The sequence below is a fragment of the Electrophorus electricus genome, chromosome 17 (assembly GCF_041902795.1).
Source record: "Electrophorus electricus isolate QZ-2024a chromosome 17, ASM4190279v1, whole genome shotgun sequence".
In the NCBI taxonomy this organism is placed as follows: domain Eukaryota; kingdom Metazoa; phylum Chordata; class Actinopteri; order Gymnotiformes; family Gymnotidae; genus Electrophorus; species Electrophorus electricus.
Window position 1 is genome coordinate 21289271 of NC_137513.1, and position 22725 is coordinate 21311995.

The following is a 22725-nucleotide window of genomic DNA, read 5'->3' on the forward strand; positions in this document are numbered from 1 at the left end:
TGCGCCCTCTGCAGGTGATGGAGTTCTACTGCGAGTCGTGCGAGACAGCCATGTGTTTGGAGTGCACGGCGGGCGAGCACCGGGAGCACATGACCGTGCCGCTGCGGGATGTCCTGGAACAGCACAAAGCGGAGCTCAAGACCCAGCTGGACGCCATTCGGAACAGGTCAGACAGCCCGTATGCCCCCCCGCCGGTCATGCACAACCACTTACAGCTCTCAGACTGGGCTGTGACGCGCAGTGTAATGATAACAGGGCTGAAATATAACCGTGCAGTCAGCGTCACGCAAGCTGTACCGCTGCTGTTTCTCCGATCACCGTGTGATGTCACAGAGCAAAAACCCATTAAACCACAGCGTGTGTAACGTCTTGACCCGCGAGACACGCCACGAAGATCCAATAAAAGAAAGCAGCGACGTGCCATTACAGAGCTCATTTTCCGCTCATAATTATCGTCTCGTTTTCCACTCGACGTTCTCGCAGCCCGGCGGAGAGGATCAGTCGCTCCCCACGGGCCACCCACTCTTGCCTTAAGCATCGGAACCGCAGCATGACGCGGCACATTTGACGCAACCTTCCTCCCTCACCGCCTCTCTCTCTCCTCCAGGCTTCCACAGCTGACGGCGGCCGTCGACCTGGTGAACGAGATCTCTAGGCAGCTGGCCGAGCGGAAGAGCGAGGCCATCAGCGAGATTAGCAGCACCTTCGAGGAGCTGGAGAGGGCCCTGCACCACCGCAAGAGCACTCTCATCACCGACCTGGAGAACATTTGCGGCGCCAAACAGAAGGTACGCACGCGACTCCAGCCGGCTGATCTGAGAACAGCTCTGGCCCGTCCAGTCCCGGGGCGATGGTTGCGCACGACTGCGCTGTTCAAGTGAAATTTCCCTCGTGTTCAAGGGAAATTGACGTATTGGGTCACATAAGTCATACCTTGCAAACTAATTTGGCGATGGATTCCTTGGCCCTTGATTACATCATGAAATGTAGGATGAAAAACCTCGTGTTAGATTTTCTATTAGAAATACTGCCAACAAAGCAAGAGTTTTGCGTCTCTGGGTTTTAATGCATCTTACCTCTGACAGAAAAACGACTCACCGAGCAGCAAGGGGAGCAGGTTAATAATTGTTTTTGTGAACAGAGCAGACATATTCCCAGCGCAGCTTTACAGCGAGCGTAAAGTTCCAGAGGCGTACGCCTCCACCCGCCTCCACCCACCTCCACCCGCCTCTGCGCAGGTGCTGCAGGCCCAGCTGTCGGCACTGCAGCAGGGTAGGGAGAACGTGGAGAGCAGCTGCAGCTTCACGGAGCAGGCGCTGAGCCACGGCAGCGCCGCCGAGGTGCTGCTGGTGCAGAAGCAGATGGGCGAGCGCGTGGGCGCCCTCGCCCGCCATGACTTCCCCGAGCAGCCGCACGAGAACGGCCACCTGGAGTGCCAGGTGGAGACTGAGGGTCTGCGACGCTCCATCCAGAACCTGGGCGCGCTGCTCACCACCAGCGCCGTGGGCCACACCAGCGTGGCCACGGGCGAGGGGCTCCGGCACGCCGTGGTGGGCCAGCCCGCCACGGTCACCGTCACCACCAAGGTAAACGTCGCCGGGGACGCGTCGGTGGGAGCTTGTGAGAAGGGCTGCGAGGGGTTAAATCTGACCGTCGGTCTGTTCTTGGGCCCGCTAGACGTTGGCTACGACAAGGACTAGCTAGTCAGTGACTCTAATCCACACAGGCAAAACTTTTGATTAGTTTACAACTCTAAAAGCACCGAGCAGCGGCAAAACAAATTGCGTGGTGATAGTCGATGACGTAACGAACCCTGTAGTTGTCCGTTTGCACAAATGCGTCCAGTGAGAGTCCGCAGAGACTAAAATGAGACCAAACTGAGTCCCCGGTGGTCCCTGCCTGCAGGACAAGGCCGGCGAGCTGGTGAAGACGGGCAACGCGGCGCTGACCGCCCGCATCGCGGGGCCCGACGGCCCCGTCGCCGAGCCCGAGGTGACGGACAACAAGAATGGCACGTATGAGGTGGGCTACACGCTGCGATCCGAGGGCGAGTTCTCCTTCACCCTGCTGCTGTACGGGCAGCCCATCCGGGGCAGCCCCTTCCGCCTGCGTGCCGTGCGCCCATGCGACGCGCCGCAGTCCCCGGACGACGTGAAGAGGCGCGTGAAGTCGCCCGGGGCGAGCGGCGCCGGCGGGCACGTGCGCCAGAAGGCCGTGCGCCGGCCTTCCAGCATGTACAGCACCGCTAAGAAGAAGGAGAACCCCATCGAGGACGAGCTGATCTACAGAGTGGGTGCGTGCGGGCAGCCCGGAAACGGACGTGGCAGTTTAATGATTACGCGCTCGGCCCACCCCACTGGAAGTGCAGCCGGCGCTGATCTGGTGGTGGCGTGGTGTTTTGTGTTCGCCAGGCACGCGCGGGCGGGAGCGTGGCGAGTTCTCCAACCTGCAGGGCATCTCCACCTCCAGCAGTGGGCGCATCGTGGTGGCAGACAGCAACAACCAGTGCATACAGGTGCAGAGCCGTAACCTTGGAGAACCCACACCTTTTATAAAAACAACCCTGTTTTTACTGGCCTCGGCTTTGACGTTTGTTGTATTGTCGTTATTTGTTGTTGTTTTTTTTTGGGGGGGGTGTTGTGGTTTTACTCATACATGCTCTCATTGGGTGTTTGTCATTATTTGTCATGCTGCAGGTCTTCTCCAATGACGGTCAGTTCAAGCTCCGCTTCGGGGTGAGAGGGCGTTCCCCGGGGCAACTGCAGCGACCCACCGGGGTTACCGTGGACATGAATGGCGACATCATCGTAGCTGACTATGACAACAGATGGATCACCACCTTCTCCTCGGACGGCAAGTTTAAAGTGAGTGACTGAGAGTTCGACCCCAGACTCTCCTTTCAACTCTGCCCTGTGGTGTTTTTTTTGTTTGTTTGTTTTCTAGAGTGATGAAGAAAAGAGTTTACCTGTTTGGTTGTTTTTTTTCTTCGCTGTGTAATTTGTCTGTGTGTTCAATCTGTCAGAGTAAAATTGGAGCAGGTCGACTGATGGGACCGAAAGGTGTGGCCGTGGACAAGAATGGCCACATCATAGCAGCAGACAACAAAGCCTGCTGCATTTTCATCTTCCAGTCTACCGGCAAGCTGGTGACCAAGTTTGGAGCCAGAGGAACATCGGACAGGCAGTTTTTAGGTGCTTTTCTTTCTACACGAGTAACGAGACACAAGGAAATGAAAAGGATAAATTGTGAATTAGCCAGACTGCTGCACGAATGGCTTCTACAAGACAATCTGATCTTTGTCATTCACAACAACAGTGACTTAATTAAATGTAATTAAACAAATAAAGCGTGCCTTATTCAGCGAGGTTCACTTCCTGAAAACATTTCGGGCGTTCCAGTTACCGTATTGGCTGAGGACTAGAATACATCAGCTTTTAGGAGCCATTCTTCTGAAATCCAGACCATATAAAAGGGAGGCCGTAAAAGCTTTCTTCCAAATCCGGCTGGAATCCGCAGCATCCCCATGCATTAGTGGCCTAACACTAACAACCCGACAGCTAATAGCCTGAGTTTGAGTTTTACTTCAAATGGTCCAATGTGGGTGGTAAATGGTAGACGCTAATAAAGCCTTTGCTGCACAGCGACTTGTTCTTAACCACGTAGCCAGGGTTCGGTTATACGAAACCACAGATAATCCGTGTCTAGGTAACATTATAGGACTTCCAGCCGTATAGTGGCCTGTATTTCAGAATCGATAGACGGGTTAATGCGCGTCACTGCAGTGAGAAACTGATGGGCGGCGAGTCGGCTCAAAGTCTCCTAGAGTCACCGACGTGCACGTATCAATTAAGACAAAGACGAAGCTTTTCCGGACAACCCTGCAGCAACACGGTTATTAAGTAGACTGTGTTTGTCAAGGCCAGTGTGTAGTTTTTACGAGAATCTGTCCCATCCTGTTTGAGCACTTGTCTCTGTGTCCTCTGTTTGTTCGTGTTAGATAAAAGTGCCCCGAACACTCCGACAGACCCAAAGCAGGGTAAATCCGGACCGGCATTCAGTAAGTAGCATGCGCACGCATCGCCAACACAGAATCAGCCAATGAGATTTGAAATCTTCAGCAGCAGTTGAAACGCTACATGTCTGAAAATTTCAGTCTCAGTTTGAACGCTGTGCTACGATGCGACCTGTGAGTTCTCCGCTCGCGCTCTCTCTTGCTCGCCTGTCGGTCTCACTTTGTCTCTCTCTGCCTCACCACTGTGCATTTCAGGTCCCCACTTTGTGGCTGTGAACAACAAGAATGAGATTATAGTGACTGATTTCCATAACCATTCCGTTAAGGTAGGCTCCGTCATCCCGTCCTACACCTCCGTAAATGTTAACGTTACGTAATGATCCACAAAAAAACCCATCTCCTTTACTAATCCCATGGTTGTCACATTACTCCGTTCCTCATGATAAGAAGTAAACCTTAGGTGAAATACGTTAGTCACAGTCTTTTGAAGGACAAAGCAATATAGGTTTGTCGCCCCGCTAAGCTAAGTCCTGTCTACCTGTCGCCAGGTCTACAATGCGGACGGGGAGTTCCTGTTTAAATTCGGCTCTCATGGAGAAGGCAACGGTCAGTTCAATGCCCCGACAGGGGTGGCAGTGGACAGCAATGGAAACATCATCGTTGCTGACTGGGGTAATAGCAGGATACAGGTAAGCTGCCCGGTGCTCTTGTGACTGGAGCAGGTTTTCTGGTAAACTAACCCAGTCGTTTCTGTAAGGCAGCACAGAGCATCGTAACCGCATCTGAATGGCTAAACAAACCTCCTGCAACATGTCTTTGCCTCAGGTGTTCGACAGCTCGGGGTCCTTCCTGTCGTACATCAACACGATGGCGGACCCTCTGTACGGCCCCCAGGGCTTGTCCCTCACTTCCGACGGCCACGTGGCTGTGGCAGACTCTGGAAACCACTGTTTCAAAGTCTACCGCTACCTGCAGTAGGGAGGGTCGCCCACCAAACGTATCGTACACGTGCAATGACATTTTTTGCATTTCCACTTTTTATTTTGCACACCTAAAAAGGTCTCTGCCACCGATGTAGTCTATAGGGAGACGTTACAACCAATAAAGTATTTTAGATGAGTGGATCCAAGTTGATCAGATTCTAATTAGACTGGGTCCTAAAGGTCATCACATCGAGACTTAAAGCTCATCCTGTACTCATATGGCACTGGTCTGGACCGATTGCGACTTTCGACTAAATCCGAGTCAGACAATATCCAAACATCCAACACAAGTCGTTAACAATAAGTCACAGTACTCTTAGCAGTGCTTGTGATGGCAGCTACTTGTAAGCTTTTAAAGTACTTTGGCAACGTTTCGAATATTTTTCTTAACTTGTTGGTTTACCTGAAATAACAAACCACTTGGTATAACCATCAGCTAAATAATAATTTAAAAAAAAAGAATCTTTTCAATGGCATGGAAGCAAAGTAAGTTTCTTAGGGTTTAACTTCGCAAAAGATCGAGGAGCTATCGTATATGTGTACTGTGAAAGCAAGCCATTTGGTATCAAACTGACTTTCTGTGCATTTGACTCGCTGTATATGCTTATGCATTGGTATCATATTGTGTACATTTGATAGCATTTCTGCTGTAATATGGCTTTGAAAACCCACGCTCCTTGAGTGTGGGAAGCTAAAGCTTTGAATGCCAATGTTTCAGCCATTAATGCACTAGTAGACAGAGAGCAGCTCCTAGCTTCAGCGTGCGTTTACCTTGGAAATATCCGCATACGTTTCCCACAAGGCCGTTAGCCATGGTACCCAACACCACAGCACAAATCTAGATGTCGTGCACTTTTGTTTGAAGAAAAAAAAGTCATTTGTTTTGGTTTATTTGGTTTTGTACAGTGTTATAATTTGCAGGTTCTTTTTTGCATTTCTGTGTTGTTTACCCACAGTACCAAGTCCTGGCTGTACATTAGATGCTATTGCATGGAATACTCCAGTGTAGGAAGCAAACATCACCGGAACATTAAAAATTTAAGGACAATTTGGCACCGGATGTACACACTCAGGAAGGATACGTTAGTAAAGTGCACAACTGGTCATAATTATTTGTGCCAACAATATGCCATTAGTTGAAGTCCTAAACAACAAGGGTATTTTTTTTGTGTGTGTGTGAAAACACAGCTTTTATCATTCCAGATTAGCAAGCATTGTTTTTAAGGACTACCTATTTATTTCCATAAGCCTAGTTTAATTATGTAAAAAAAAAACAAAAAAACAAAACCCACGTTGGACAGAAATCCTAAATGAGGCAATTAGTATTTTTGGAGTTCTTTATTTGATTTGTAAACCTGCTCAAAGTGTTTAAACCTTTTCTCAGATGCATCAGATCACTATACTGTGAATTTGTATGAAAGCCTCTCTGATTTTTCTCAATTATTTCTCAGTGTTGCTGGTTCATGGACTTCCTTTGAGGACCAAATGTCACATAAGTGACATTTGTGAACATTTCATGTTCCAGTCAAAGCCGGGATATGATGATTTAAGCTTCCAGGAACATAATATCGCTACATTAAAGGTACAATCGTTAGGTTACACTACACCCTATATGACTGAAAATAGCAAGGACTAATATTTCATCGAACGCATAGATAACCTTTTATAAAACAGATCCAGGCCATGCTTGTCTGCATCACCGCTCAGAATTAAGCTTCGGCTCGATGGCAGAGCCGATGAATTCAGAAATTGTGCTGTGCCGGAATATTTTATTTGATTTTTTTTTTATTATTATTATTTTTTTGTTCTTTGTCATATGCACTGAAAATAAAAGCACACAATTGACCGAGCTAACTACTGTGTGGCGTACACTTCCTGCACCACGTGGCGTACACTTCCTGCACCAGCCTGCCGCCTTCCTCTCGCCGGGCATTGCGCACGTCTTCTAATCCGAGCACTTCTTCAGGAAGTAGACGTCGATGAAGTTCCAGAGAAGCTGACAAGCCACCTTGTTCCTGGAGGCTTTGCATTTGTTTTCCGCCGGAATCTCCTCGATCCACATCGTATTGTCCAGGATGTATAGAAACCTGAACGAGCACGAATCATTTTAAGTCTGCTTATGATCTCTTGGGATTCCATTATTAAACTCTGCACACAGTATTCTTTTTTTGGTGCAAATGCAACCAAAAAAACCCCATAAACAAACAAATCCACCAGTATGATAACGTCATCCAGTTTCTCTGCACATGCTTGCAGCTTCCAGACTCAACTCCACGAGCTTTGGTGAACTCACCTCCTCTGGGCCTCATTCATTGTGAAGATGGTGTCGTCTTCCCCCATCACCAGGTAGTTGGCGTCGTTCTTCAGCTGGACGTCGTCGCAGGAGACCCGCTGCGCCATCTCCAGGTATGCGCCTGGCTGGACAGCAACATCCTTGCCTGCAAAGGGACGCAGTCTTGTCGTAATCGCTCACAAACCCAGAAAAGGCAGGCCCAGTCCCAATAGGGCAGTCCAGAAGAACCAACCTGTCTGAAGGACCTTAGTAACCAACGTAGAATAAGTTGTAAAAACGGCATCGTCGCTGGAGTTGAGAATTCTGATCGTATAAACTGTAGAGAAGAAGTTTTTAAATGCTTTTATTTAGAATGCATTAAAAAAAAAAAAGTTTACACACAATAGGCTGGTGGGTTATTTTGAACATGAAACATACGTACTGTAATCAACGCTAGGAGAGTAGCAGGCGTATCTCTTACGGGTGACCGCCTCAATGCTCTTGCTGAAGGTGACTCTGGACCGTGCGCAGCCACCTGCAGTGAGCACACGGAGGGAGCAGTGGTAGCTCTGTGCTTAAGTCACACACTTGTAATCAGAAGGTTGCTGGTTCAAGCCCCACCACTGCCAAGGTGCCACTGTTGGGCCCCTGAGCATGACCCTTAACCCTCAGTTGTTCAGGTTGTATTCAGTCTTGTAAGTCGCTTTGCATAAAAGTGTCAGGTAAATGAGGAAATGACCCCCGTACGCGCGGCTACAGCAGCTGGGACCCAGACTGACGTGGTCACGCCAACGTGAGCAGTTCAGGGTCGTGCCAAGCGTGGGATACCAATGTGTTTTGGCACTTGTTTTTATTTTCCAGCCAGCACCTGCGTGCAAACTGTTCTCCAGCGTAGCACTGCCTATGGACCCTGGTATGTTCAAACCGCAGGGATACGGTCTTTTACTCACCCTCTGCACATGTGCACACGTCCGCCTTGCACAGTTTGTTCAGCATGGTGCTGCTCTTGGGGGCAGTGTAGAAGATACCACACCTCCTCTCTGCAACAAACCCCCAATGCTGTGAGCGAGCGTTCGCTTTCCCTTATGCCTGCCATTATCAGATGGAGCTAAAGTGATGTGTGCAGCCCTGACCTGGGCTGTAATAGTCGTAGAGGACCGCAGCGGCAGGCTGGACAAGACCGACAGGAACGAGCTGATCCGCACGGAACCGCACGCACTCCTCTGTCTCGGTGATCTGGCGGGTAGAACCACACGCGAGAACCATAAAGGCTCGTAGTGGCAGATCGGCCTCGAGTCCCAGGCAACAATAAGGGAAACTTAGCGTGGGGAATCGTTCGTTCGGCCTGGCGAAGGTGTAAACTGCTCCTCGTCATCTACCGAACCCACCGCCCAGAGTCCTGATTCAACTTTTTCTGCACTCCTCGACTTGGAGCACTGATCTGAGCTTACACCCACAGCACGGTTTGGCTTTGTGTGTACATCCTGTACAATATTATACGGGTGCTTCAACAAGACAAAATGTATAATGTGAGGAATAAAGCAGAAGGGGGGAGGGGGTAGCAATGGCCACATTACCTGATTGAAGTAAAGGAATACTTTGTTGTGGTGGACATCATAATGGTCGATGTATTTCTCTGTTCCCTTCACGTTCTGCAGAGAAGATAGAAGTTTTAATGAAAAATTTCAATTTAAATCAATTTTAAAAGCCTGCACAACATATGTTCAATACTGAGGAAAAATTCATATGACTAGCATACGTCTTCCAGGTCTTGGATATTTGGTGAGAGCCCACTTAGGAGCGAGATGTCCACTACCACCATACTGCTGGAATTTCCTTTGTTCAGCCTAAAACAGAAATGTATGAGGAAGTTTAAAATGCAAAAAGTTGAAGCATGCATGAATACTCTGCGATGCTAGCGCGTGAGCATATCTGCAACCCACAGTAGACACCCCCTGCAAGCATGTTTCAAGTGTTCTGAAGAGAAATGTGCCTTCTCATGTTCATTCGCGTGAATGTCCTCCAAAAAGACTCCCCATAAACTTACCGCAAACACACGGTATAAACGAGCACGCTCTCCTTTCTGGGCTCCTGTGGCGCGTGCCTCCTTCTGCGCGAGCGCAGGTCAAACCAGTCTGCTCTGCTCATGGGCTCCTCTCTGAACACCTCATCTTCGGCCTCGTAGTGATAGTAGTCATCGTACTGCTCCTGTTCCTCTTGATGTTCTGCAGGAGAACTCCGATTCAATCTTGGCGCCGCTAACTGACTGAAGCAACAAGTGCTCGCACAGTCTTAAAGGAAAAGTTGAGTAGTCATGCCAAGTACGCTAAAGGTTCAGAGAGACCGGCGGAGCAGCTTTGAGAAGTCCCAAAAGGCGTAGGTGCTTACTGAGGACGAGCTCTCCATCCACCTGGACACTGATGTGGAAGTGGTCACAGTGCGATTGGTCCTTTTTCAGAGACCTGTATACCTGCACGATCTGGGGAAAGCACAGAGCTGCAGGTGAGGAGGGCTCCAGAATGAATATGAAAAAGGGTAGTAGAGGGGTAGGTAAGGGGCAGTAGAAGGGTAGCAGAGGGGTAGGTGAGGGGCAGTAGAGGGGTAGTTGAGGGGTAGGTGAGGAGCAGTAAAAGGGTAGGTGAGGGGCAGTAGAAGGGCAGTACAGGGGTAGGTGAGGGGCAGTAGAAGGGTAGTAGAGGGGTAGGTGAGGGGCAGTAGAAGGGTAGGTGAGGGGCAGTAGAAGGGTAGGTGAGGGGTAGTAGAAGGGTAGGTGAGAGGCAGTAGAAGGGCAGTACAGGGGTAGGTGAGGGGCAGTAGAAGGGTAGTAGAGGGGTAGGTGAGGCAGTAGAAGGGTAGGTGAGGGGCAGTAGAAGGGTAGGTGAGAGGCAGTAGAAGGGCAGTACAGGGGTAGGTGAGGGGCAGTAGAAGGGTAGTAGAGGGGTAGGTGAGGCAGTAGAAGGGTAGGTGAGGGGCAGTAGAAGGGTAGGTGAGGGGTAGTAGAAGGGTAGGTGAGAGGCAGTAGAAGGGCAGTACAGGGGTAGGTGAGGGGCAGTAGAAGGGTAGAGGGGTAGGTGAGGGGCAGTAGAAGGGTAGAGGGGTAGGTGAGGGGCAGTAGAAGGGAAGAGGGGCAGTAGAGGGGTAGGTGAGGGGCAGTAGAAGGGTAGGTGAGGGGCAGTAGAAGGGTAGGTGAGGGGTAGGTGAGGGGCAGTAGAAGGGAGGGTAGGTGAGGGGCAGTAGAAGGGTAGGTGAGGGGCAGTAGAGGGGTAGGTGAGGGACAGTAGAGGGGTAGGTGAGGGGCAGTAGAGGGGTAGGTGAGGGGCAGTAGAAGGGCAGTAGAGGGGTAGGTGAGGGGCAGTAGAAGGGCAGTAGAGGGGTAGGTGAGGGGCAGTAGAAGGGTAGGTGAGGGGCAGTAGAGGGGTAGATGAGGGGCAGTAGAAGGGTAGGTGAGGGGCAGTAGAAGGGTAGGTGAGGGGCAGTAGAGGGGTAGGTGAGGGGCAGTAGAGGGGTAGGTGAGGGGCAGTAGAAGGGTAGGTGAGGGGCAGTAGAAGGGTAGGTGAGGGGCAGTAGAAGGGAGGGTAGGTGAGGGGCAGTAGAAGGGTAGGTGAGGGGCAGTAGAAGGGTAGGTGAGGGGCGGTAGAGGGGTAGGTGAGGGGCAGTAGAAGGGTAGGTGAGGGGCAGTAGAGGGGTAGGTGAGGGGCAGTAGAGGGGTAGGTGAGGGACAGTAGAGGGGTAGCGGAGGGGCAGTAGAAGGGTAGGTGAGGGGCAGTAGAGGGGTAGGTGAGGGGCAGTAGAGGGGTAGGTGAGGGGCAGTAGAAGGGAGGGTAGGTGAGGGGCAGTAGAAGGGTAGGTGAGGGGCAGTAGAAGGGTAGGTGAGGGGCGGTAGAGGGGTAGGTGAGGGGCAGTAGAAGGGTAGGTGAGGGGCAGTAGAGGGGTAGAGGGGTAGGTGAGGGGCAGTAGAGGGGTAGGTGAGGGACAGTAGAGGGGTAGCGGAGGGGCAGTAGAAGGGTAGGTGAGGGGCAGTAGAGGGGTAGGTGAGGAGCAGTAGAAGGGCAGTAGAGGGGTAGGTGAGGGGGAGTAGAAGGGTAGGTGAGGGGCAGTAGAGGGGTAGGTGAGGGGCAGTAGAGGGGTAGGTGAGGGACAGTAGAGGGGTAGAGGGGTAGGTGAGGGGCAGTAGAAGGGTAGGTGAGGGGCAGTAGAGGTAGGTGAGGGGCAGTAGAGGGGTAGTAGAGGGGCAGTAGAGGGGTAGAAGGGGGCAGTAGAAGGGTAGGTGAGGGGCAGTAGAAGGGTAGGTGAGGGGTAGGTGAGGGGCAGTAGAAGGGAGGGTAGGTGAGGGGCAGTAGAAGGGTAGGTGAGGGGCAGTAGAGGGGTAGGTGAGGGACAGTAGAGGGGTAGCGGAGGGGCAGTAGAAGGGTAGGTGAGGGGCAGTAGAGGGGTAGGTGAGGGGCAGTAGAAGGGCAGTAGAGGGGTAGGTGAGGGGCAGTAGAAGGGTAGTAGAGGGATAGGTGAGGGGCAGTAAAAAGGTAAAGGAGGGGCAGTAGAGGGGTAGGTGAGGGACAGTAGAGGGGTAGGTGAGGGACAGTAGAGGGGTAGCGGAGGGGCAGTAGAAGGGTAGCGGAGGGGCAGTAGAAGGGTAGGTGAGGGGCATTAGAAGGATAGGTGAGGGGTAGGTGAGGGGCAGTAGAAGGGAGGGTAGGTGAGGGGCAGTAGAAGGGTAGGTGAGGGACAGAGGGATAGGTGAGGGGTAGGTGAGGGGCAGTAGAAGGGTAGTAGAGGGGTAGGTGAGGGGCAGTAGAAGGGTAGTAGAGGGGTAGGTGAGGGGCAGTAGAAGGGTAGGTGAGGGACAGAGGGATAGGTGAGGGGTAGGTGAGGGGCCGTAGAAGGGTAGTAGAGGGGTAGGTGAGGGGCAGTAGAAGGGTAGTAGAGGGGTAGGTGAGGGGCAGTAGAAAGGTAGGTAAGGGGCAGTAAAAAGGTAAAAGAGGGGCAGTAGAAGGGCAGTAGAAGGGTAGGTGAGGGGCAGTAGAAGGGTAGGTGAGGGGTAGGTGAGGGGCAGTAGAAGGGAGGGTAGGTGAGGGGCAGTAGAAGGGTAGGTGAGGGGCAGTAGAAGGGTAGGTGAGGGGCAGTAGAAGGGTAGGTGAGGGGCAGTAGAGGGGTAGGTGAGGGGCAGTAGAAGGGTAGGTGAGGGGCAGTAGAGGGGTAGCGTTGGGCAGTAGAAGGGTAGGTGAGGGGCAGTAGAGGGGTAGGTGAGGGGCAGTAGAAGGGCAGTAGAGGGGTAGGTGAGGGGCAGTAGAAGGGTAGGTGAGGGGCAGTAGAGGGGTAGGTGAGGGGCAGTAGAAGGGCAGTAGAGGGGTAGGTGAGGGGCAGTAGAAGGGTAGGTGAGGGGCAGTAGAGGGGTAGGTGAGGGGCAGTAGAGGGGTAGGTGAGGGGCAGTAGAAGGGTGGTGAGGGGTAGGTGAGGGGCAGTAGAGGGGACACTCACCGTTAATGTTCCTTTTCCTCGTCCCTTTACATTTATGGCTACTTTTCCTACTTCTTTGACCTACACATGTTCATAAACGCAGATTAGGCACTGTCACTGAAGAATAAGCCGTGTGTGTTTATTTAATGTGTGTGTGTGTATGTATGTGTTTCTGTATTTATTTATTTCATGTTTGTATTTCAGGTTGTATAAATGAACTTATTTTGCAAGTGAAGATTCTGCTTGACAATCCAGTGTAATGTTTTCAATAGTCTGGGCGTTTCTCACTTGGACGACTTCTCGGGTCAGTGCGTTTTTCCTGGTCAGATGCAGGTTCTGCGCGCGCCCGTTGTTCACACACATCTCCACTTTCAAGTCTAGATCTTCCACATCATTGTTGTGAATGCTGAACTTGCTCAGAGCCTCGAGAGCTATGACCGTGTCCTGAGGCGCAGAGAACACCGCAGAGAAAAGGCTTAACTGAAAAGGCTTAGCTGTCTCCAGGGATCTGCACTGGGTGCGTGAGGGCACCCGCTAGGGAACTGCAGGGTACCTGTGTGGAGCGGAAGCCTCCGCCGTACTTGCGCTGTTGAGTCAGCCAGGTGGCAATGCGCAGCGCCTGGACCTTGTCCTGCATGCTGACGGCATGGAGCAGGCCGTAGGCAGTGGCCTCCACGCTAAGGGCGTCGGCCCTCCCGTCCAGGGCCGCCTTCTTCCCTCTTGCCTCCCAGAAACACCGATCTGGGGGAGGGAACAGTTCATTAATACTGATACACGTGTTAACAAGATCTGGCCACAGAACAGTGCAGTGTGTAATGTCTAAAGATCAAAGACAATTGCAGTGAAATGACTCTGGGTTGACATAATAGAAAAAATCAGAGAGAGGTAACGCCATTCGCTGTAACACAGCATACTGATGTCATAGTGATCTCAGCCGTAACCTTTGTCGCAGGTGGCCATTTGCATCAGCTTCCTGTGAGCTCGCTGGGCCTCCTGGCTCTGGGGGTTCTTCAGAGACAGTGCATAGGCTGTAATGGCCATAGCGTAAGGGCTCTCGATCATGTCTAAACGCTCTACCAGATATGACTCTGCTTTGCTCATGGCTACGATCTGATGAAGAGAGACAGAAAACATGGACATTTTTAAGAAAATGTAAACAAGATTTAAACATCTTAATCTTTTCAGAAGGATGTCAGCAATACATTGTAAGGCTAGTGTTTTCATGTCTTACCAGTTCCGTGCCTGTTCCCAGCTCATATATTTGCTTAGCGTGTATCATTGATATAAGGATGAACGCAGTCAGGGGTATAACATCGTCTGTCTGTCCAACTCCACCCTGATCTTAGAAAGTTTAGAAACCTGTTAGTCCCACTGTATGGAATATAATTCTGCATTGATTTGCGATAAAGCAAACACATAAATATATGCACTGTGCCCACTGGATCTCCTCAGAAGGACGTCTTGCCTTCATTTGTTTGTCATAGAGCGGGTTTGGGTCATCCCACGACCCTGTGGCTTTCTGTTTGGACATCAGGTAGCTCATGGCTTCTTGAATGTACAAATCTTGTACTTCGATTATGGCCCTTGATCCTGTGAGCTCCTTAGCAATGAAGGCAGTTAACCTGGGGAGACAACTAGCAGCCTTAGGCTTTTACACTTGGGGCCAATTTTCTGGACCTGGACTAAGTCCACTGATCTTAAAGAAGCATAATCCTGGACTTGGACTTATAAGGTCAGAGGCAATTTATCCTTTAAAGTTGCTTATCGCGAAGGATTGTGACTAATCATTGCTCTGGTACGTTCCAATAATTAAATTAAGGCAAAAAAAATCTCACCAAATGCTGCTGGGTGTTTTCAGGAAAGCCCCATAGGATCCATCGTCCTTCTTGTACGTGAGGATTCGGTTGTAACCTGACGGATACATGGGGCTTCACTTATGATGGCATTAAGAGTGCCTGGTCAGGACTAACAGACGCTAGTTTTCGACACCCACCAGACTGGATCATGGTTTGGGCCTCCTCCCTGCGTTCAGCATTGAGGTAAAGCCACTGGTTGGTGGCATCCAGGTACCGGATGGCGTGGATGGCAGGAGACAGCTTCACCATGGTCTGCTCGGCACAGCCTGTGGGCAGCTGGATGAGCTGTTCCACACCCTTCAGGTTCAGACAATTATCTACTGATTCCCCCATCACGCCCCCTGGAGGAGAAGATAAGGAACAAAAGGTAATGACTATGAGGAACCAGAGGAACTAACTATGAGGATCCATAAACCAAACAATGAGGAACCATATGAACTAACTGTGGATCCATAGCACCTAACAATGAGGAACCATAGAACCATACTATGAGGAAACATAGAACCTAACTATCAGGAACCATAGGAACTATGAGGAACCATAGGAACTAACTATGACATCCATGAATGAATGTTGCTGCATATAGATGCAACTACATAATGGTTGAAGTTTGGTGACACTGTAGTCTTGGAGTTTGGCACAAATCAAGCAAAACTTTAATTTCACTTTAAGGCTTAAATGCTTAAGTGCTTCAGCATCTACAGTTCTCCACTTTCTCCTTTCAACCACAGATGTTCTTGTAGGAATGTGTGGTACTGTGCAGCTATTCTCTGACATGCTCTGCATTTTTCTAATCGATCCGCTCACCTTTAAAGCTCATATAGGTGGCAGAATCCTGCCCTGGCACCTTATCCTCTGGATCGAGAAGGTGAAGTTCCATTTTTTTGTCACCTGTACAAGAAGAGCTGTTTACTAACATGACCTGTAAAGGCCATTTGCTTTTAACATGATGTTTTGGTGAAGTAGAGATTACTCTTTGCATTGATGTTATATTCCATCTGGATGGAGACCAGTTCCCCCTCCCCCTGTATGTCAAAAGCAGAGTTAATAGCAACGGATGAATAGGAGTGCCCTGAAGTTAAATATTTTTGTAGTCTTTATAGCTGATTCGTCGCCCTCAGTCAGATTTAACTGCCTCAAACACGCCTTTTTCAGTTTATCAAGTTAATCTTTTTGGTTACAGCTTTTCTACCACGACTCGGAGCTGTTTCTGCACGCCATCGCTGGTGAAGGCCGACGTGTACGCCAGCACGTTGATGGGAAGGCTGCCGACGACGAGCGGCACCACAGTGAAATAGACGGCTGTAGCAGACTGGCCCGCCACCAAGATGTTCTCCCTCACGTCACCCCCGCCCGCGGTGCAGAGACCCTCCACCTTCTCCAACTTCACAGTGACCTGTGGGGAAAGGGCAGGAAGCGGGTGGCAAAAATGGTGCGGTGCTCAGACTCTCTGCGGGGACTCGGCGCTCAGACTCTCTGCGGGGACTCGGCCCTCAGACTCTCTGCGGGGACTCGGCGCTCAGACTCTCTGCGGGGACTCGGCGCTCAGACTCTCTGCGGGGACTCGGCCCTCAGACTCTCTGCGGGGACTCGGCCCTCAGACTCTCTGCGGGGACTCGGCCCTCAGACTCTCTGCGGGGACTCGGCCCTCAGACTCTCTGCGGGGACTCGGCCCTCAGACTCTCTGCGGGGACTCGGCGCTCAGACTCTCTGCGGGGACTCGGTCGTATACAACTCACAGTTCTCATGCGTGAATCACTGAGACAGGCTTAAAAAGGCAGATTGAATCATATACTGCTCAGGATATGGGCATAAGGGGTCATGGGTCACTCTGAGCCTTACCTTCAAGCTGTTTTGTTTGTAGTTGTACACGACTGCTTTCAGCTCAAGTTGCTCGTTCCTCTTCACCGAGTAAGGCAGTTTAACAGACACAAAAAAGTCTTGGAAAACTCTCAGCGGTTGTGGATCAGCCACACAAAATCCTAAAAGGACACAGTGCAGAAACTAGTATTAAAATTGAATGAACAGCTAATTAACATTAACTAATGGCTGGAATAGAATTGGCCATTAGACATGTAACGGCGGGAGCTTCAGGAATGCACTGTACCTTTTGACGGTGAAACACTCACAGCTTGGACTTCCCATGTTGTTATAGAGTCTGGAGTAACTGTGGCATACCTGGAATTATTGCAGAACAGTTACATTTGACCTAATGTGTGCCTGATATTTCCCATAGTAGTAGCTCATATCCCTAGAGGACTAGTCGACATAACTATACAAGGCGTGCGTCATCAAAAGCTACCTGATGTCGCCGGAGGCGTGTGGCTGCATGACAACCCACATCCAAGACTGGGGGAAATAGCTCCGGAGGTGGAGGCCAACCTCGTCAATCAAGTCCTCGATGTAAGAGTCGGAGGCTGTGCAGACGAAGCGAGAAAAAAAACCCAGTCGGTTCCTTTGTATCCCAGCTTCAGTAATTCCCCATAAACAGAGGCCACGTCCTGAGCAGACTACGGGACTGCACCGTCGACGGCAATCAGGATAGACCCGACGCTTGGCTTAAACTTTTCCCAGACACGAGCCTGATCAGAATGGATATTCACGTTCTTCATTTCCATATCTTGTATTTTACATGCAGTCTGAACTAAAAGAGAATGACGACTAAGTGTTCAAACACATCCTCTTTTAGCTGCTGTATCTAGCATTTGCGCTGATCCTTTGGTAACTGAATTTTAAGTACGTAATTACCACAATGTAAAGTTATTTTTAACATGCTCAAATCAATGTTTAAGAGATCTTCAAGATATATATATATATATATATATATATATATTATACAAATTATTTTATATATATATATGAAATATATATATATATATATATATATATATATATATATATATATATATATATATATATAAATAAAAATTTGGTTCCATCACTCTGCACTGTGTCTATACTGTATAACCAGGTAAACTAGTCCAGGTAAAGACACAGAGACAAAACACACGAGACAAACACTGTTCTCCCTTCGTCCAATAATGGCGCGGACTTCCCGCCAACAAGGTTGCTACTGTTGCTCACTTCTTCCGAGGTGCCGTATCCGTGCCTGCCGGCTGGTGTTCTTCCTGTACTTGGCAGCGGCCTCGCAGCACGCTTTGAAGGCGCGGCGGCAGCTCTCAGTCTGGTGCGCCGTCTGTCTCAGCCTCTCGTCACATGACTTCGCCGGCATCAGACCCAATTTCTTGCCATCATTACAGCACTTCCTGTCTTTGTGATTGAATCTGTTGGCTGAACATATTTCACATTCATGTTGTTGTTTTTTTATTATTAATAAATAAATAACATACAATAAATCTAATTTTTTCATAAGTAGCTTATGAATACAGTCAAAACTCTGCTATATTAACCTAATGATATACGTATTCTAAAAGAGCTGAGCCAGAAGCTGTCTGGCAACTTACCGATTTTGTTGTACTGAAGGTCCCTCTTTTGCCGGCGTGGTTCTTTATTACACACGTGATCTAATCAGGAAGAAGGAGAAAACGACTTGATCGCACTGGCCGCTCTTATCGTCACCACACACTGCATTTCAATGACATGAGGTCCATTTTGCCCACTCCAGTCTAGTGAAGGGATTAAACTTGTGAGACGGTACATGCAATCACGCTTGGTCGTGTTCTACAGCTGCAGATGAAGGTGAGTCCGACGCCTTGCAGAACCGAGCCAGAGTTTTTCCCACCGCCCATGGAGCAGCCCAGGTCATAGGAGTTCATGTAGTCAAACATCTGTGGGGGGAGGTCCATTTGATGTTAGTGAATTTTGTTTGTGGAAAATTCAGACTAAAGAAAATGGCAGTAAAAGTGAAATACACTTTGCATGGACTTTGCAAAGTTAATAGTGGAAACAGTATTATAAAATATAAAAATCACATAAATAAAGATTCTCTTAAAGTGGGATCATTGTTAAGGTAAGACAACGTGGGGCAGAAAGTGGCAAATTTGTTATTAAACCTTCACCTTCTGTGGACTCAGTTTGTTTTTCTTGTTGAGGATGTACACAGCCGAGTCCACCGCCGAAAGAGCCACCGTGCTGTCCCAATCGGTGCGGACCGACACCTCAAAATGCTGTGCAGGTTTCATGTCGGCAAACGGAGCTATCTCTACCTGGAGGTCAAAAATGGACATGAAAACGAGCGGGGAAAAAACATTGGCTCGCGGCGGGGCGGTGATGGATTGTGGTGACCGGGGTCACGCCACCTTTCCTTCGCACACGTCCTTCACGTCCACCCACACGGAGTCCGCCACTATTTCATCGCCGCGCTCCGTGTAGTAGTAGGCGACGAGACGGAAGGAGGGAGCCATGTCCGCAGAGAAGTCCAGGCGCACGGAGGTCAGATCCGTTCGCGGCACCGCGTCTACCCTCAGCACTCGCCCCTTGCTGACGACCTGCGGTGAGACGGAAGCAAGGCCGTGTTAGAACTTAAAACATCGAAATATATATGCAAAATACCTACGCAACCTTGACATATGTGACTAATTCCATAAACGGGATACGCCGTTACCAGGTAGTAGATGTGTGAGGGCCTTGCAGTGGGCGGCGTGACGTCTCTGAAGGTGACCTGCAGGTTTTGTCCCGGCTGCAAGACCTGAGCTGGCACCTCCACACTCAGGTAGCTCTCCCCCGCGGCCTCAACAGCCAAGACCTCCATCTTTGCATCGCTAATCATGACTTCCCCGGGGCGTCCCTCTGCACTCACCTGCCGGCAGATTGAGAGAGAAAAAAAGCTCACTTCAGTGAACTGCACAGTGTCGGAGACCAGGTGTTAAAAACAAAATGACAAAATTACTTTTAAGGGGAAGATACCATTATGAACATAGTTGTAGCCAGCCTGGGCACTTTAAAGCTGACGGCTATCTCGCCCATGTTGTCCCCAGTGCTCTCTGCAGTCAGAGTTTCCAGATTTGGATTTATGGTGATGACGGCCTTGATTTTCATGTGCGGGACGCGCGAGCCGTCTGGGTAGGTGGTAGTGCCCTGCGGGATGGCACAAGTGAAGCTAGATGCAGAAGATCAAATGGTGATACCTTCACAGTGGTTTTCAACATAAGCACTAAATACCACCTCACAGACGCTCCTCATGCACGTCATTCGTTTGGGTAGCACTCATCAGGGTTCAGAAGAAGAAAGAGAAAGAAAGCCTGTGTGTGTCCAAGTTTGACACTGTACAATATTGCCAGTGGAGCACGAAAAGAACAGGACATCAATCAATCTTATTCTGAGGCGGGCAGGGCCGTCGTTGTTCTGTCATACCCGAACGGAGAACATGCCTCCCGGAGAGAAATATTTCTTCGTCTTGGACAAATCGATGACGTATGGAGAGGTGACGATCTTGACGGAGGAGCTCTCAGCTTCCTCCAGATCTCCACCTGCAGGGGTACAAGCGCAGGACAGGATAGCTGAAGTCGCTGTCCGACAACGATGCCCAGATCCGGCCTGCCGCTCACCGAGGGAAGTCATGGCTCGCCGGATGAGACTCACTTGCTTTTTCGAGGACTGTGGCAGCTATGTACAGGTAGAGGCCTTCGATGTGTGATATGTTCTGATTAGCTGCTGCACTCTCCAGCTCTGAAGTGAGCACAAAAATGCGAACATCGCCATCCTCAACCTAAACGAAAGATATAGTAGAGGATATTCTAACTATGAAAACCAATAATACCATCTTAATAAACCTTTTTACTACCTTTAAATTCTGTTTTTATTATTCTTTATACAGCTATTGTAATAATATTTTTTATAGCGCTGTTGGTTTGTAAAAAAACAAAAAACTTCTTTGGTGGAACACCACCTCGAGTTAGTGAGTTCCCTTTATGTATTGGATCATTCTACATGACACAGATAAGAAATTTGCTAAATAATATCACAGCGGCTGTTTACAAATCTGAACGGGCTAATGTACTTTCACATAGTTAAAGGCAGAGAACTCTGTAGCAACGACACTTTACAGAAGAATTACCAATACCATCAGAAAAGCATTTTCATCTCACATACTGACACATCTCGCATCTTACTTACTGCAGCCTGTTTCTCAGTGCCAGGTAACAAAGTCCTCTCTCCGATGCCATCCACGAGGCCGAACCGTACGTATGCCACACCACTGACCCCCTTACCATAGGTGTACCTGCAGACGCCAAACATCCGCACCATGAATACAAGCTGTAGTTACTAGCTGGTGATTATTCGCATGAATAATAATCAAACATGCAGCTAAATACAATCGACTGCACCTGGCAGAGATGTTGAACTGAAAAATATCATTGCTCAGGGTGTGGTAGGGTTCAAATGCCTTGATATTCACCTCAAACGAGGGTAGAACTGAAGATAAAGACAGAAAAATTATTGATGCATATGATTCGCATGGTAACAGCTTTGATGAATCAATTTCATTTTCCCAGATGCACTAAACATCTTTTTTTTTCCCTTTTTACCAATTTAGAAATGTTTGTTTTCTTCGTCACTGATGGTGATGCCCAAGTTTCATGCTCCCGCAATTATACCACGAGCTAAACGATGGCTGTTGTGCTGTGAGAAACATTTAAAAGTGAAACTGCAGGTGCTGTCATGAAGCCCCGGTTCCCGGCCGTGTTACAAAACCGTTTGATGAGAGTGTACTTCAGCCTCATATGACCAACTCAAACCTCTGACCCAACAACGTGCCACGCTCCCAACACAAACCGTATTCCCGGACTTCGAATTCCACCGAGCTGATGGATTTTTTGTAGTTCTTGTAGGAGGCGGTGATGTTCCAGTGACCAGCTCTGAAAAAAAGTGAATCGGGCAGTAGAATTTTCAGCACCCGACACTCAGCAACTAGTTCATGACATGTTCAAGAAGAATATATATGTAGCCTGTCTAATATCAGAATCCCGAGTCAATAAATCAACTCACAACTCCACATCCGGAATAGTGATACTCCGGTCCAGAATGTGTTTGGATTTTATCACATGACTATAAACCAGAAGGCCCTTGCAGTTCTAGTGAGAAATTATTCATTTATTCAGATTACTTTATTTTATCCATAATCTCTAAAACATAAATCATTAGGTATTATGCATCCTGGTCATTTATCCACATTCAATGATACTTACATATATTTTAACGACGATTATATCATCTATGGGAAGCATGTAGTTGTCTAAAGTGAAGATTCTATACTGTACTGTAAATAGAAAAAAAAAAAATGTCTGATGAATAAATGTTATGGCTGCACAAATTAGTTTTATCCCACTACAACACACCTCTTGGCTCACCTTTCTCTCCTGGATTATAGATAGGCTTGTCTGTCTGGATGAATATGTGCCCTCTTCTGGTTGACAACAAGATGTTTTCCACCCTTTTACTTTCAAACAACTGCTCACTTTCTGCAACAAGCTGGACGTACGATTGCTGCTGGTCTTGACCATGGTACTTGAGCGGGTCGACCTGAAGGAGCGCAAAGCAGCGTTTGGGGACGGACATGAGACATATGCACTTTCACGGGGGATCGTTTTGGAGTAGGGAGACCCTTGTGCTTGCCTTGAGGTTCACGATGGCTTGATAGTGATTGGCGTCGTATAGAGTCACGATTTGCTTGTCCGACACCACCTCGCGGTTCAATTGCATTTGGAAGTACAGAAGTACATGGACGGTTTTGGATGCTCCGTGCAGTTGCACGCTCACCGTCTCATCCACTCCCAAGTGAACGACATACGGAGCAGTAATGAGACAACTGGAGCACATAAAACACACACACACACACACATGAAAACACACACACACACGAAAACACACACGCACACGAAAACACACACACACACACACGTGCACTGATTAATGAAAATGCACACATCATATCCCATTCTCTATAATACAGAGAAGGATTTAGTGACAAGCTCATATGTATGAGTACTCACACTGGTTTCTGTGCTGCTACTGCAAACCAGAGAAAAGCTCCAACAAACAGGAGAGAGATCATTTTGTCCTTTTGATTCCTGTTCAGGCTGTTCTAGCTTTTTTCTTCTTTTTTTTTACTCCATCATTACTGAGAGAAAGGTCTTCAGTGAAGTCTCTCCACTGCTCCAGTGGACTTTCACCTTTGAGGCACACGAA

At 49.1% G+C, this 22725-nt stretch overlaps 2 protein-coding genes across 3 annotated transcripts in view; one reads left to right on the forward strand and one right to left on the reverse strand.

The window, feature by feature from the left end:
* The window catches only part of trim3a (tripartite motif containing 3a), a 20959-nt gene extending 14110 nt beyond the window's left edge, over nt 1-6849 (forward strand). For both annotated transcript variants that reach the window (XM_027017945.3, XM_035533932.2), the window contains exons 4-14: nt 15-166; nt 608-788; nt 1239-1586; nt 1906-2293; nt 2412-2515; nt 2697-2864; nt 3023-3191; nt 3998-4057; nt 4268-4338; nt 4561-4701; nt 4838-6849. In XM_027017945.3, coding sequence (XP_026873746.2) covers nt 15-166; nt 608-788; nt 1239-1586; nt 1906-2293; nt 2412-2515; nt 2697-2864; nt 3023-3191; nt 3998-4057; nt 4268-4338; nt 4561-4701; nt 4838-4990 — 1935 coding nt within the window. In that variant the 3' untranslated portion in view covers nt 4991-6849. The remainder of the gene's footprint in view (nt 1-14; nt 167-607; nt 789-1238; nt 1587-1905; nt 2294-2411; nt 2516-2696; nt 2865-3022; nt 3192-3997; nt 4058-4267; nt 4339-4560; nt 4702-4837) is intronic.
* On the reverse strand, nt 6319-22725 carry c4 (complement component 4). Its single transcript, XM_027017944.3, has 41 exons — nt 22530-22725; nt 22153-22345; nt 21888-22059; nt 21726-21796; nt 21526-21611; nt 21313-21395; nt 20865-20952; nt 20653-20758; nt 20119-20245; nt 19891-20006; nt 19444-19614; nt 19142-19336; nt 18837-19025; nt 18597-18743; nt 18236-18365; nt 18042-18101; nt 17662-17868; nt 16880-16994; nt 16685-16755; nt 16420-16559; nt 15770-15973; nt 15551-15602; nt 15385-15468; nt 14715-14918; nt 14557-14632; nt 14187-14343; nt 13953-14057; nt 13663-13831; nt 13275-13462; nt 13010-13165; nt 12743-12802; nt 9656-9746; nt 9315-9492; nt 9027-9114; nt 8845-8919; nt 8401-8503; nt 8218-8307; nt 7710-7802; nt 7521-7604; nt 7289-7433; nt 6319-7082 (listed from the first exon to the last, which is right to left on the reverse strand). The coding sequence occupies exons 1-41, from the start codon at nt 22589-22591 to the stop codon at nt 6941-6943; spliced, it is 5073 nt and encodes a 1690-aa protein (XP_026873745.2). The 5' UTR covers nt 22592-22725; the 3' UTR covers nt 6319-6940.